The sequence below is a fragment of the Phocoena sinus genome, chromosome X (assembly GCF_008692025.1).
Source record: "Phocoena sinus isolate mPhoSin1 chromosome X, mPhoSin1.pri, whole genome shotgun sequence".
Taxonomy (NCBI): Eukaryota; Metazoa; Chordata; class Mammalia; order Artiodactyla; family Phocoenidae; genus Phocoena; species Phocoena sinus.
Genome location: NC_045784.1, coordinates 66,217,579 through 66,232,910, shown reverse-complemented (window position 1 = coordinate 66,232,910; position 15,332 = coordinate 66,217,579). Strand labels below are relative to the sequence as shown.

The 15,332-nt window shown below is 39.6% G+C and overlaps 2 protein-coding genes across 3 annotated transcripts in view; both read right to left on the bottom strand.

Moving 5' to 3' along the window:
• ATP7A (ATPase copper transporting alpha) overlaps window positions 1-506 on the bottom strand; it is a 145,596-nt gene extending 145,090 nt beyond the window's left edge. Inside the window, exon 1 of one of the 2 annotated variants that reach the window (XM_032619702.1) lies at window positions 303-506. The gene's annotated coding sequence lies outside the window, so the exon portion shown is untranslated. The remainder of the gene's footprint in view (window positions 1-302) is intronic. The other variant, XM_032619703.1, reaches the window with a different exon arrangement.
• Window positions 507-8,428: 7,922 nt separating this feature from the next.
• Window positions 8,429-12,764, bottom strand: LOC116747406 (cytochrome c oxidase subunit 7B, mitochondrial). Its single transcript, XM_032619507.1, has 3 exons — window positions 12,605-12,764; window positions 9,912-10,036; window positions 8,429-8,630 (listed from the first exon to the last, which is right to left on the bottom strand). The coding sequence occupies exons 1-3, from the start codon at window positions 12,642-12,644 to the stop codon at window positions 8,553-8,555; spliced, it is 243 nt and encodes an 80-aa protein (XP_032475398.1). The 5' UTR covers window positions 12,645-12,764; the 3' UTR covers window positions 8,429-8,552.
• Between the last annotated feature and the right edge of the window lie 2,568 nt (window positions 12,765-15,332).

The following is a 15,332-nucleotide window of genomic DNA, read 5'->3' as shown; positions in this document are numbered from 1 at the left end:
AAATCGGGCACAGACCTTCTTGTACCTTCAATTAATTAGGTAACATGGGCTATGGATGATCAGGACACTTCCTCAGGAGGGGACAAGAAAGCGACAGGGGTCAGGACCCAATCTTCCCTCCTCTATTCCCTGTTATGAGAGGTAAAACAAGAGTGTAGTGAATACCTGAGTTGTGAAGCAGTGAGAGTTTGGAAACTCCCCCAGATTAAAATCACCTTCTCGCCACACTCGGTAGTACAGACTGACAGTACAGAACACCCCTTCTGTAGAAGGGGACGACGGGAAGCCGACATAGGACTTACCTGTTTTTTCTGTCCTGTGGTTAAACCTCCGGAGCTACGCAGCCGGTGGCGGCGACAAATCCAGGCGCATAGGCTCCGATCTCACACACCAGGAGAAGTCACAGTAGCCGCGGCGGCGATGGCGGCGACGGCGGCGGCAACCGCGACAGCCGCGGCGTCGCCAACTCCTCCCTCCGCTTCTTCCCGGAGCCGCCCGGCCGCCGCTTTTACCCCACCTTCCCCCCCCCACTTCCGGGTGATGCCCCGGCCGGAAGCAGCCGGAGAGGCGGTGGGGGACGCGTCACGTGAAAGGGGAAACGCCCAGACTAGAGTCAAGCTTCTCCCTCTCCCTGCAGCGCCTGGCCCGACACACAGCCGCCAGCGAAAATCTTCCTTTTTGGCGCTGTAGAGAGTCCTCTTCCCCGCTCACCAAAGACAAAACAACCCCCCCACCACCACCACCAAAACTGCAGTTTCCTAACCTGAAGCCAAGAAGGACCTTAGACCTACTTATAATCTTCTTCTGGATAGTTCAGCCTCTCATAGCATGACATTAACGTGCTCCTGTTAGACTGCGTAGCCTGACTCCAGATGAATTTACCCATATCCCTCAATTGAAAAATGATCTCTGCGCGCTCTCCGGTGAGGTCGTGGGAAACCGCGCTCATTCGCGCAAAATGGAATTCGCTTTGCTTCACTTCCGTGTTTCTCCAACAGAAAGGTGAACAGATGTGCATCAAAAGTTTAAAAAAAAATCGGTGGCTGAGGCTTGGAGGAGTGACATTAGATTCTGAGTGAGAATACCACTTAGGTAAACTTGGAAGGCCCAGAAGGCTAAAGCTTTTCTGCAAAACAGATGCGGGGGACACTGAGGGGTCTGTTCCAACTCAGCATCCAGCCGACAAATCTTGTCAGTGGATTCTGCCCTGCTGTCCACGGTGCCAGTGCAGTCAGTCAAGCTGGGCGGCGGAGCCTTGGGTTTTGCTTTCCCGAAGAATTGGTTCGTCTTAGGCGGCCACGGAGAAAACCCAAACACTGGAGCAAAACCAGAAACGGAAGCAGAGCACACCATTTACTTTTGAGGAAACTAGTGAACTTACATGATGGTTAGCATTCAAGGAAAAGCTACTTTATTTCCTAGCAGATTGTACAGCAGATGTCTAGAACTTATTCGCCTTGCATAACTGAAACTTTATACCCATTGGTTAGCAATTCCCCATTTCCCCCTACCCTCTGCCGCTGGCAACCACCATTCTATTTTCTGCTTCTATGAGTTTGACTATTTTAGATACCTCATCTAAGTGGAACCATGCAGTATATGTCATTCTATGACTAGCTTATTCAGTTAGCATAATGTTCTAAAAGTTCATCTATGTTGCCACATACTGCGGGATTTCCTTCTTTTTTAAGGCTGAATAACATTGCACTGTATGTATATGCGTATTCGTTAGCCATTTGTCTGATGGACATTTAGGTGCTTTCCACATCCCCGCTGTTATGAATAGTGCTGCAGTGATCATGTGAGTGCTAATGTCTCTTCAGTTCTTTTGGATAAGTACCCAGAAGTGGGTTTGCTGAATCATATGGTAGTTCTATTTTTAATTTCTTGAAGAACTTCCATACTGTTTTCCTTAGCAGCTGCACCAACAGTGTACAAGAGTACCAATTTCTCCACATCTTTGCCAACACTTGCTTTTTTGTTGTTGTTGTTCATAACCATTCTAACATGTTTGAGGTTTGTGGTTTTGATTTGCATTTACCTGATGATTAGTGAGGCTGATTATCTTTTTTTTACATCTTTATTAGAGTATAATTGCTTTACAATGGTGTGTTAGTTTCTGCTTTATAACAAAGTGAATCAGTTATACATATACATATGTTCCCATATCTCTTCCCTCTTGCGTCTCCCTCCCTCCCACCCTCCCTATCCCACCCCTCCAGGCGGTCACAAAGCACCAAGCTGATCTCCCTGTGCTATGCGGCTGCTTCCCACTAGCTATCTACCTTATGTTTGGTAGTGTATATATGTCCATGCCTCTCTCTCGCTTTGTCACAGCTTACCCTTCCCCCTCACCATATCCTCAAGTCCATTCTCTAGTAGGTCTGTGTCTTTATTCCTGTCTTACCCCTAGGTTCTTCATGACATTTTTTTCTTAAATTCCATATAAATATATATGTTTGCCATTTGTGTATCTTTAAGAAATATCTAATCAAGTCCTTAGCCCATTTTTTTTTAATTTATTTATTTTTGGCTGCATTGGGTCTTTGCTGCTGTGCACAGGCTTTCCCTAGATGTGGCAAGCGGGGGCTACTCTTTGTTGAGCTGCGCAGGCTTCTCATTGCGATGGCTTCTCTTATTGCAGAGCACAGGCTCTAGGCACGCGGGCTCAGTAGTTGTGGCACATGGGCTTAGTTGCTCCGCTGCATGTGGGATCTCCCCGGACGAGGGCTCGAACCCGTGTCCCCTACATTGGCAGGAGGATTCCTAACCACTGTGCCACTAGGGAAGCCCCCTTAGCCCATTTTTAAATTGAGTTATTACTTTTACTGTGGAGTTGTGGGAATTCTTTATATTTTTGGGAGCATAACCCCTTATCAGATATATAGTTTGCAAATATTTTCTCCTATTCCTTAGATTGCCTTTTCGCTCTGTTGTTTCCTTTGGTGTGTAGAAACCTTTTAGTTTGATGTAGTCCCACTTGTTTATTTTTGCTTTTGTTACCTATGCTTTTGGTGTCATATCCATGAAATCAATGTCAAGACCAATGTCATGAAGTTTTTCCCCTATGTTTTCTTCTAGGAGTTTTATAGTTTGAAGTCTTACATTTAAGTCTTTAATCCATTTGTGCTGTAAGATAAAGGCCCAATTTCATTCTTTTGTGTGTGGCTACCTAGTTTTCCAACATCATTTGTTAAAGAGACTATCCATTCCCCATTGTGTATTTTTGGCACCCTAATTCAGTACAGTTGCAGGATACAAAATCAATAGCATAAAAAAATAAAGCACTTAGACCTAGAAAAATTGTACAGATGAACTGGTTTGCAGGGCAGAAATAGAGACACAGATGTAGGGAACAAACGTATGGACACCAAGGGGGGAAAGTGGTGGGGGGGGCGGCGGTGGGATGAATTGGGAGATTGGGATTGACATATATACATTAATATGGATAAAATAGATAATTAATAAGAACCTGCTGTATGAAAAAATAAAACACTTAGGAATAAACTTAACTAAGGAGGTGAAAGACCTTGTACACTGAAAACTACAAGACATTGATGAAAGAAATTGAAGATACAAATAAATGGAAAGCTATCCCCCCCAAAATAATGATCTCAATTTTTTTTAATTCATGTTTTTAAATTCATAATCTTTATGTATGAGTGTATTTGAGTTGGGGCAGGGATCTCACCTCACACTACCTTCACATCGCCATTTAAAGCTCTCAAACACTTCCCCATTTATTTATTCATTTGTCCATGATCTTAAAAACTTACAGGATTCCAAGGATGCAAAGAATATTAAAGTATCTATCATCCTGAGTTTAGACAGAATTGAGATGCCTAACATGTAGTAATACAATGCAATAAATAAGCAGTACAGAAAGCATTTCAGAAAAAAGTGTATTTTTTATTCCTGTTCCAATTTGTCATTTTAAAAAGCAGCAAAATCCTAGAATTTTTAAAACTGTAAACATTAACAGTAAGAGGGAGGGGCTCCATCTCACTAATTTTGAAGTAAGATGTGGTCTTTTCATACTTCCTTTCATTAAATATCTGTCGTAAGATGTAGGAGGAAAATAATCATAGGATTATTTATATTTTCAACTGGAACCATTTCAACCCAGTTACCATAGAGTATCAAGTCAAATAACGTTGCAGAACTCAGTAAGCAAAGTGCAAATATTATTGTAAAACTGTAAAAGACTTGGAAAAGTGGCACACAGTATGCATATTTGTATGTTTAATAATTTTCATCCTACCTGTTTGAAATCCCTAATAAGCCTTGACAGGAAACACTGCCCATAGATTTAAATTTTAGGCCTACAATTAAGTATTTCAGAAAGAATTATTCTTTGCCGCTTTACACCCATCCACATAAAAATTCACTTCAGGACTCCTTGCCTTCCTGGACATTCAATTGTAGTTGTCAATCAATGTGCATAGCCTTAACTGTTAAGATATAAATTCAGCCCCAAATTTAAAATCTTAACTCACATCACATGAAATTAAGATGCGTTTTAAGTGGGCTTCCAATTATTAGCAAGTTGTTTTCTAACTTCAACATTAACACTGTGTTAAGCTTTCAAAGAAATTCACCGAAAGGCAGAAACCAGAAATAAAGCTTTATCAGAAGAATATCAAATCTACTAGGCTCTCTAGTTTTTAGGTAAAGTTTATCATTATGAGCAGCAACATCCTCTACATTCTTTATCACTGGGCCTTTCCCTGACTTTAAAACACTTCAGGGTGAGACAGTGGCATTGACATATATACACTACCAAATGTAAAATAGATAGCTAGTGGGGAGCAGCCACATCACACAGATCAGCTCGGTGGGATAGGGAGGGTGGGAGGGAGATGCAAGAGGCAAGGGATATGGGGATATATGTATACATATAACTGATTCACTTTGCTGTACAGCAGAAACTAACACAACAATGTAAAGCAATTATACTCCAATAAAGATGTAAAAAAAAAAAAAAAAAGGAAAAGAAAACACTTCAGGGACCTCCCTGGTGGTGGAGTGGATAAGACTGAGCTTCCAATGCAGGGGGCCTGGGCTCAATCCCCGGTCAGGGAACTAGATCCCACATGCATGCTGCAACTAAGAGTTCGCATGCCACAATTAAGGATCCTGTGTGCTGCAACTAAGGAGCCCACCAGCCACAACTAAGAAGCCAGCAAGCCATAACTAAGGAGTTGGTGATCCTCAACTAAGGAGCCTGTGAGCCACAACTAAGGAGCCCGCCTGCCACAACTAAGACCTGGTGCAACCAAATAAATAAATAAATATTTATTTAGAAAAAAAATAGAACCTGGATAATTAAAAAAAAATAAACCGGGCTTCCCCGGTGGCACAGTGGTTGAGAGTCCACCTGCCGATGCAGGGGACACGGGTTCGTGCCCCGGTCCGGAAGGATCCCACATGCCGCGGAGCGGCTGGGCCCGTGAGCCATGGCCACTGAGCCTGCGCATCCGAAGCCTGTGCTCCGCAACGGGAGAGGCCACAACAGTGAAAGGCCCGCTTACCACAAAAAATAAATAAATAAATAAAAATAAATAAACCACTTCGTATCTCTAAATGAAGCATCCCTAATCTCCCGTATCAATGCATGAGCATACCAACACTTTTTAAATTACTACTATATTATACTGAGCTTTCAAATAGAAGGGAATGTCTTCAAGAAGTATATCAGGTTTCCTGGCATTGAGCAGATAGTAGGTACCCCCAAATGCTTATGAAATGCTTATTAATATCACCAATAAAGTTAATAGTCATGAGGGTGAGAACACAACATCTGTGCCTCTACAACTACCATGATACCTAGTTCTAAGTAAGTTTAATGAATTTAAAAGAACAGAACACATGCGCTAAAATAGCTTGAGTCAAATTAAGAATGGCAGTTACAATATTCACCCTTTTTAAAAAATACTTCATAACTCCCCCAATAAATAACATTTGAAGGATTGGCAATGCTTCTAAATTAAGTCACTTATCTAAATTCTTCAAACATACAGATTTTTACAGGGAGACTAATTTGACAACCTTCACACAGGATGAAAACTTTGAGTACACTAAGCAAGCTGCAAGGTCAGAATATTGTGATGACACAAAATAACTTTGACTTAAACCACAGCTTCATTTCTGGTAGTGGCTGTGGTAGTTTTATAACTACTCATCAGGACAAGATTAATCATAAAACTAAGTTTTGTAAGTATTTTCAAAGATGCTGACTACCACCACGATTTTATCACAGAAGGCAACACATATGCTGACAAATAGACATTTTAAAATGTCATACTAGGACTTCCTGGTGGAGCAGTGGTTACGAATCTGCCTGCCAATGCAGGGGACACAGGTTTGAGCCCTGGTCTGGGAAGATCCCACATGACGCGGAGCAACTAAGCCTGTGCGCCACAGCTACTGAGCCTGCGCTCTAGAGCCCGCAAGCCACAACTATTGAGCCCATGTGCCACAAGTACTGAAGCCCTCACGCCTAGAGCCCGTGCTCCGCAACAAGAGTGTAGCGACCGCAATGAGAAGCCTGCGCGCAGCAACGAGCACTGCAACGGAGAGTAGCTCCCGCTCGCCGCAACAAGAGAAAGCCCACGTGCAGCAACAAAGACCCCAAAACAGCCAAAAAATAAATTTATTTTTAAAAGAAGTCATACTATTATTATTATTATTTTTTTTTTTTGGTACGCGGGCCTCTCACTGTTGTGGCCTCCCTCTCCCGCTGCGGAGCACAAACTCTGGACGCGCAGGCTCAGCAGCAATGGCTCACGGGCCTAGCCGCTCCACAGCATGTGGGATCCTTCCGGACCGGGGCATGAACCCGTGTCCCCTGCATCGGCAGGTGGACTCTCAACCACTGCACCACCAGGAAAGCCCCCATACTATTTATTTTTGCCTATCAGAATAGCTGACAATTACTACTTATCTGACAGAAGTGGTATAAATCATACTGAAAATTACCTCCAGTCATTAGAAATTCTCAGTGCCAACTCAGGAACAAAAACAGAAGGTTGAAACTTTCTTAAAGACATGTTTATTTTGCTTAATCATGTTGGAGGGTTACGTGCATTTGAATACTTTAGCCCTCTTTTAACATTCTAAATATGATATAAAGTGTTCAAATTTTACCAAATGGTGCCACTACTATGTAGTTACTAATCTTGCAATGTACTGTGCTGCAATGACATTCAAATCCTTATTCCTACTTTAAAAAGTCATGAAATTACTGGCTTTGGTACATTAATGAGAAAACAGGACATATTGCCATAAGAGCAATTCTAGTATTTCACCTATTGAGTAAACATTCTTCAAATGTTTGGTTAAGTATAAATCCTTATCTACATCAGGAAAATTTGGAGAGTCCTAAAAGCCACTTACCTGATAACCTACAGTATCAGGTAAGTGAATTTTAGAAATCTCAAATTTAGCCAATATAGATAGGTTACTCGACTGAAATTTCAATTTTCTGCTTGAGCACTATTAAAAAGCCACTACTTGAGGCTTACTTCAGAGCCTTTGGCTGAGGAAATAAAGAAGCACATGGTGTAGATACTATGTTTTCTTCAGTTAATATCTTACACATAAAATCCAATGTCATAGTGAGTTCAGGATAATCCACTAATCCAAAAACTGGTATCGTTACAGAAAGCCAACAGCAGAGGTCACTAGTAGTTAGGTAAGTAAAACAGATCCTTTCTTTAATAACCTCATAAACATCTCAAATAAATATGCTGAAAAATATAGAGCTCGGACTTCCCTGGTGGTGCAGTGGTTGAGAGTCCGCCTGCTGATGCAGGGGACACGGGTTCGTGCCCCGGTCCGGGAAGATCCCACATGCCGCAGAGTGGCTAGGCCCGTGAGCCATGGCTGCTGAGCCTGCGCGTCCAGAGCCTGTGCTCCGCAGCGGGAGAGGCCACAACAGTGAGAGACCCGCGTACCACAAAAAATAAAAATAAAAAAAAAATAGAGCTCTAAGATAAATGTACCAAGGGAGCCAAGGAGCTAGCTAGTCTTCAGACATCCTAGGAGTTCATTTGATAGGACCACTCTTCCTATGGGTCTGGTGACACCCTAAGTTCTCTTGGCAGGAGTACAAAGGACTTAACGCCAATTCTAAATACAAACATATATGAGAGGCTGAAAGTAGTAGGTATAACCAAGATATGGACACCAAATTTTAAACTCATAGATGCCCTAAAATAACTGTGATCAGTTATTCATAAACTGTAATTTCAGCCTATTATAAAGTTGACTCCTAGGTGACAGCCAAACTTTCCTTTCACACTACCTAACAGAGAAAAGCTATTCAAGAAGTTGTACAGTGTTTTGACTTTAATATTAACACAAAGGTTAAATAAATAAAAATGATCAAGCTTGGTTTCATTTACAAAAGAAACAAACAAATCTACAATGAGGTTTTCAAATGTACTTTATTTCTTCAATCACGCCATATTTTAATGGGTACATAATGCTTTTACTTGGCATCAATTATGAGTTGATTTTGAAACAATTCAGTATTAAACCAGCTGGGATGATCACTGTTCTCTCCATTCCTTTGGGGTGACTCTGCCAACAGGGGACAGGTTCCATTCTATTCCAATTTGTGTTGCTGTCTGTAAGAATTAAAATGCTGTCAGTTATATGTTTAAACCAGAGCCCACTCTCCCTTGGAGAGTACTTCCTAAAGTGGCAAAGGTATTCTGCACTGTAGGTTAAAAACACACAGAAAGTCACCTGGGATACAGTGCCCTCCAGGTAGGCCAAACCTAATTGCTGTCCTAATTCTCTAGAGCAGTGCTGTTCAGTAGAACTTCCAGAGATGAAGGAAATGTTCTATATCTGCACTAATACAGTTAGCCACTAGGTACATACAGCTATTGAGCAACTAAGATGTAGCTAGTGTGACTCAGCAACTACATTTTAAATTTCATTTAATTAATTCAAATTTGTATATCACATTTCTATACTACATCCTCAAAAACATTGTTGCACTCAACCACGACTACCTAAATACTGCCAAAGAGGACTTTTATAATATCCCTTCTTCAAGTAGCACTTCACTTCCAAAAGTGCCCCCGATCACACATTTGTTCAACATCTGTTTACTCTTCCAATTAAGTACACACACTTATTTTAATAATATATCTGATTTCAGGAAGATCAAAATAAGAATGAAAAAGGCCTATTAATAAAGTCTTTGATTATTAAGGCAAGGGTTGTTTCATATCTTTTAAAATCAGTTTATATATTTATTATAACTTCAAGACTCCTATTTTTAACCAGCAAGTACAGTGACTGGTAAGTAGATTGGTAAATGAAGATGTAAAAAACTAAAATATTAAAAGCAAGTCACTTTATATGTCATCCATCAGAAATGCTGTACTCAGTTCTTCTATAGAAGAAAGGTTGATTAAGCAAAGAAAGGTGACCAAGATGGTGAAAACACTGGAAATCATATAACAAAAAAATGATCAACAGAACTAAGAATGTTTAATATGAAAGAGAAGATCCAGGAGACATGATAGGAATCTTCTAATATCTAACAGCTGATACATGGAAATGTGATCAGAATTTCTGTATTGCAATGAAATGATGGGTAAAATATGAAGGAGGCAGATTTTAACTCAACATAAGATCTTTTCAACCAGCTACACAATATGGAAAAGACTGCCTTTTGATCCACTAAGCAACTTGTTATCGGAAATGTTAAGAACAGATGACGGATGAATGCTCAATGTTGAGGAAGAAATTCCTGCACTAGGTTGGTAATTACGTTAGAAAATCTCTAAAGCCCCTCCTAACTAGAAATGTATACTGTGTGAAAACATTTTGAATACATGAGATAAATGGGAATAAAAAACATCTAAAACAGGTTATCAATCAACAGTACTTACATATGCCCATACAGCAACACAGAAAGTGGCTCCACTTGCTAATACAGCATTACCATATTTGTCATGGAAATCAGGTGCCCGCTTCTGGTGGCTCTGCCTTGCCATTGTTTGCGGAATGCTTCGAACTTAAAGGGGGAAAGAAAAGAGAATACGGGAGCATATCTATCAATTATCAGGAAAAGAGAACATGTGTAATTGATATTGCCACACACAAAAGCCAAGGACGTTAACTCTACAGTATTATGCAGTATAATAAAATGTTAAAACATATTGCAGCTAAAAGCAAAGTAGAATACTTTGAAATGCTTCACAAATAAGATTGACAGATGGACAAATATGTGATATAACAAATACAGCAAAATGTTAGTTGAATCTATGTGGTGGGTATGTGGGTATTTATTATACAATTCTTCCAACTTTTCGATATGTCTGGAACTTTCCACAATAAAATGTTGAGGGGAAAAACCAAGAAAAAGTGATGTCAGTAACATCCATGACAAATTGGTATTTGTATAACCTCTGAACTTAGCTCCTACTTCATTAATTTGAGTATTTATTACTTTGAATTTCACTAAAGTTTACTCAGCAGTGCTCAACAACTTACAACATAAAGGGGTAAATAAACTCAAAATCATTAAAGCACGCTAAATGTTTATGACCTTAAAATTACCCCAAAACCTCCAAAAACTAGAGTAATCTCGACTTTTTAAAAAAGTTACTAATGACTATAGCACCATGCTAAAAGAAATGGGGTATATGGAAATGTGTAAGACACAGACCCTGTTCTTGGGTAACTTCCACTCTAGGGGAGGCTATTAGATACAAAGACACAAACCATTACAATAAAAGGAAGTACAATGTTACCTAAGCACTTTGAATAGCAGGTAGGATTTGGTTATGTAGCCAGGCTATTAGATACAAAGACACAAACCACTATAATACAAGGAAGCAGAATGTTAGCTAAGCACTTTGAATAGCAGGTAGGATTTGGTTATATAGGCATGGGAAAGGCGAATCTGAAAAAAGCGGAGACAGAAAACCCAGTGTCCTAGAAAACAAATTACGTTTGAAGGACAAGGTAAATAAATTAGTAACAGGAGGTAAAACTAGAAAGGTTCATGGAGGGCCACTTTTTTGGTAGAGATAAAAGCTGTTGAGCAGAATGACAACATGAAAGCTGTGCTATTACTGCTATTTTAGTAGAAAGAGTTTCAACCTGCCTCTGGAGGTACTTGGGGGGCTTGGGAAAGAGCCAAGACTGGAAAATGCATATTTCCAGCTGCTTTTTTCTTCCTCTCCAATCTAAGTAGCAGGTCCTTATTGTTTTAGAGCCTCAAAAGGTATGTAATGAAAAACGTATTAAAGAAACAGCAATGTTGCCCATTCACTAGCACTTATGAATATAATGGGTTTTGTGATACAATGGGTTATTTGATATAATGTGATACAATGGGTTATTTCAGGATAGTTATTTGACCATTTAATGGTTTCTTTGCTTAAGTGCCTTAGTTTTTTTCACCTTTAGTCACACTTGGGATGAGCAAATTTACAAACATTTCCCAATATAATCTGCTCTAGAGCAGTTAAAAAGTGAGCATGTGAATTCCACATTGAAAATAACAACCCCCAAACCCCTTTCCTGAGGTACAAGGCCCTACCTGCTCAAAAAGCAAAGAAAATAAGATTACCAAGCAAGCAATTCTGGAACACCTCATGACCTCAACACTCAGGTCACCCAAGTGGATTTCTTTGGACCTCTTCTCTGTGACAAGAAATGGTTCAGTTACCACTTATTGGTAATCTCATATAATCCTCAACAACTCTACGAGGTAGGTATTATTTACTAAGCCCCTATTTTACAAAGGAGGAAAATGAAGTTGAGAGAGGTTAAATCATTTGCCCAAAGTGAAAGAGATAATAGACGTGGCTTTTGGAATATGAAAAACCGGTCAGACAACTATTTTTTGGTTATTGTCAAAGGTGCTTGAGCATTTAGAACACAATCTAGTAATACTTCTAATGACTCCATAAACAGAAAATAAAAAGATGGCTAAAGAAGCTAAACGGTAGTTGTTTAAGGTCACTTTCATTGTAAAACTGCTCACGTTACTCAAGGTCACCTTCAGTGCAAATCAAGTATGGAAATGACTTTTATCTCTCCAATCTAGTGCATTCTTAGTACATAATGCTGGTCTCAAAATTTCCCTGTACCTGCCTAACTTTTAGGTAAGAAAAAAATGACCACAATTATTTAGTTAATAATCCACAAATAACATAAAAGCTGCAGTGCTACCATTTAGGTTGTTTCCCTGCAATGAAACCAAGAATTGGAGAAGAGGCTCTTCCATTTGCGGGTAAACGTGTCCCCAAAGCTAAAGTTTATGGAATTACTTAAGGAATGAGAAGTGTTCACCAAGTGTCTCCCTTGAAATCGTAGGCTACCGAAAAAAAAAAAAAAAAAAAAGCAGAGCTGGGTTATGACTCCAGTAACAAAAGAAAGCTGGGAACCCAAACAGAAACGCTGAGCGATTAGGCTAATGCTAAGAACATTTCCCCAATTACTTGGGGTGAGGTGGGAGACAGAGCATTTAGAATAATAAAGTCGAGATGCACATGGAAGGAAGGGGCACGAAAGACCACGAAGACAACGGATAAAGGCAGTTGGAAAAGATGTGCTCACAATTTTTGCTCACCTCCGAGACGACTTAGTGCGTTTTTGGCCAAGGGAAACATCGTGAAGCTGAAGACAGAACGGCGGCAACTGCAGTTGCCGACTTCTTGCAATTTCACCTCTAGCACCCTTGCAAAGCGCCCTGAGAAACAAAATGGCTTCCTGCTGAGCTCGTTAAAGAGATTTGATGAATCTCGCGAGACCTGTAAAAAACCTATAGAATTTGTCCTCTTTACAGCACGGAAGGATAAACGCCTTGTGGGAAACGAAGTTTTACACTTTGTAAATGACGTACCAAGATATTTACGTAACAATGAGAGAATCCCTGGCCTCGAAGCCAGGTTTAGGGATCTATAGAGGAGAGCTGAGACATTGATCTCAGACTGAGACATCAAAGGCACCAGCTTCAAGATAGTGTTTTAGAAGACTGAGCTTGTATCTCGCTCCACACTAGCAGTACTTTCTGTTCCCTCCAAACTTCCTTCATTTCTTTACTTTTTTTCCTATTACTACCTACTAATTCGTTTAACTTTTAATTTTGAAATGATTTCAAGTTATGAGGAAACTTGCAAGAACAGTAAAAAGAATTATTAGTATGTAGATAAATATGTGATAAAGCAAATTTAACAAATTGTTGATTGTAGAATCTTAGCGGTGTGTGTTCAGAGTACAATTCTTTCACTTTGTATATTTGGATATTTTCATAATAAAATATTGGGGGAGAGAGACTTCCTGTACACCCATTACCAAGGTACACCACTTGGTAATATTTTGCCACATGTTTTCTTTGTGTGTGTGATTAAATACATGTACATAAAAGATGTATATATAAATGCATCTCTTTTTTTCTGAACCATTTGAGAATAACTTGCATACGTCATGTGTTTTTACCTGTTAATACTTCAGGGTTCATTTCCTAAGAGTAAGCTATTCTCTTACATAACCACAGTACAGTTATTAAATTCAGAAATTTTAATATTGAGACAGTACAGCTCATATTCCAATTTCACCAATTACCCCAATATCTCCATCCAAAATTCAATCCAGTTCCCTGTATTGAATTTAATTATGTCTTTTTTTAAAACATCTTTATTGGAGTATAATTGCTCCACAGTGGTGTGTTAGCTTCTGCTTTATAACAAAGTGAATCAGCTATACATATACACACATCCTCATGTCTCCTCCCTCTTGCGTCTCCCTCCCACCCTCTCTATCCCACCCCTCTAGGTGCTCACAAACCACCGAGCTGATCTCCCTGTGCTATGCGGCTGCTTCCCACTAGCTATCGGTTTTACATTTGATAGTGTATATATGTCCATGCCACTCTCTCACTTCGTCCCAGCTTACCCTTTCTCCTCCCCGTGTCCTCAAGTGCATTCTCTACGTCTGCGTCTTTATTCCTGTCCTGCCCCTAGGCTCTTCAGAACCTTTTTGTTTTTTTTAGATTCCATATATATGTGTTAGCATAAGGTATTTGTTTTTCTCTTTCAGACTTACTTCACTCTGTATGACAGACTCTAGGTCCAGCCACCTCATTACATTTAAGTTATGTCTTTAGTCTCCTAGAAAATCAAACAGTTCCTCGGCCTTTCTTTGTCTTTCACGGCACTAATTTTTTTCTTACTAAGGTAAACTTTATACTCTCAAGCTTACGTATGAAGGAAGTGAGGTGCAGAATCAAGATTAGGCAATTGTAAGTGACAACTGGTAACGGACCTTCTGACTCCACAGGTCTGTGCTCTGTAATATATTTGAAGAGTACAGGCCAGTTATTTTGTAAAAGTTCCGTCAAATTTTGTGTGCTTGACGTTTTCTCCTAATTAGATTCAGTTAATGCACTTCTGACAGGAATACTACATGACAGATATGTCTTCTTAGGGCATCTTATCAGGAAGCCTATAATATTAGCTTGTCCCATTATTGATAATGCCAACTTTAATCATTTGATCAAAAGGGTGACCTCCAAGTTCCTATAGTATAAAGTTACTGTTTTTCCCTTTGTCATTAATAAGTAACGTGAGGAATACATTCAGACTATGTATATATCCTGTTCTTTATCAAACTTCCACCCACTAGTTTTTGTATCCATTGATGATTTTTGCCTAAAAGAATTATTAGTATGAAAGTTGCAAAATGGTGATTTTCTAACTCTATCATTCCTTCCATATTTAATACTGAGTGTTCTACTATAAAGAGGAGTTTGATCTTCTCCCCTATTTATTTGTTCACTATCAGTGTGGATCCATGGATTCCATAGGTTATAATCCATTGCTATCATGATTTATTTTAATGCTCAATAGTCTCAGATGTGGTCAGTAAGATTCCCTTCAAGCTGGCTTATATGTATTTTTTTGACATCGCCATCATTTTTTTTGAGCACATCTTTATTTTCTGACACAAGGCTCATCTTGTACTTTCCCTGCCCCAGCACTGGAATCAACCATTTCCCTAAGGAGCCCCAATTTATTTCAGGGATGGCATTTAGCAACCTAGATTTGGCACTAGGTTTGCTCATTGATATTGGAGTGTCATTGCTTCTAGTCCTTCCTGTGAATAGAGCTAGGGATATATATCATGAATGATAAATTTATACAAATACTTCCAATTCCAGTCCAACCCCCAAAAGTTCTTTTTTACTTTCCCTCATTTCATATTTGTATCTCCCTTCTTACACAGTGAGAATCCTGGCTCTCAACATCAGTGTTTTTACATATTACATTATACACAATATATTTTCAGAATTGCTTTGC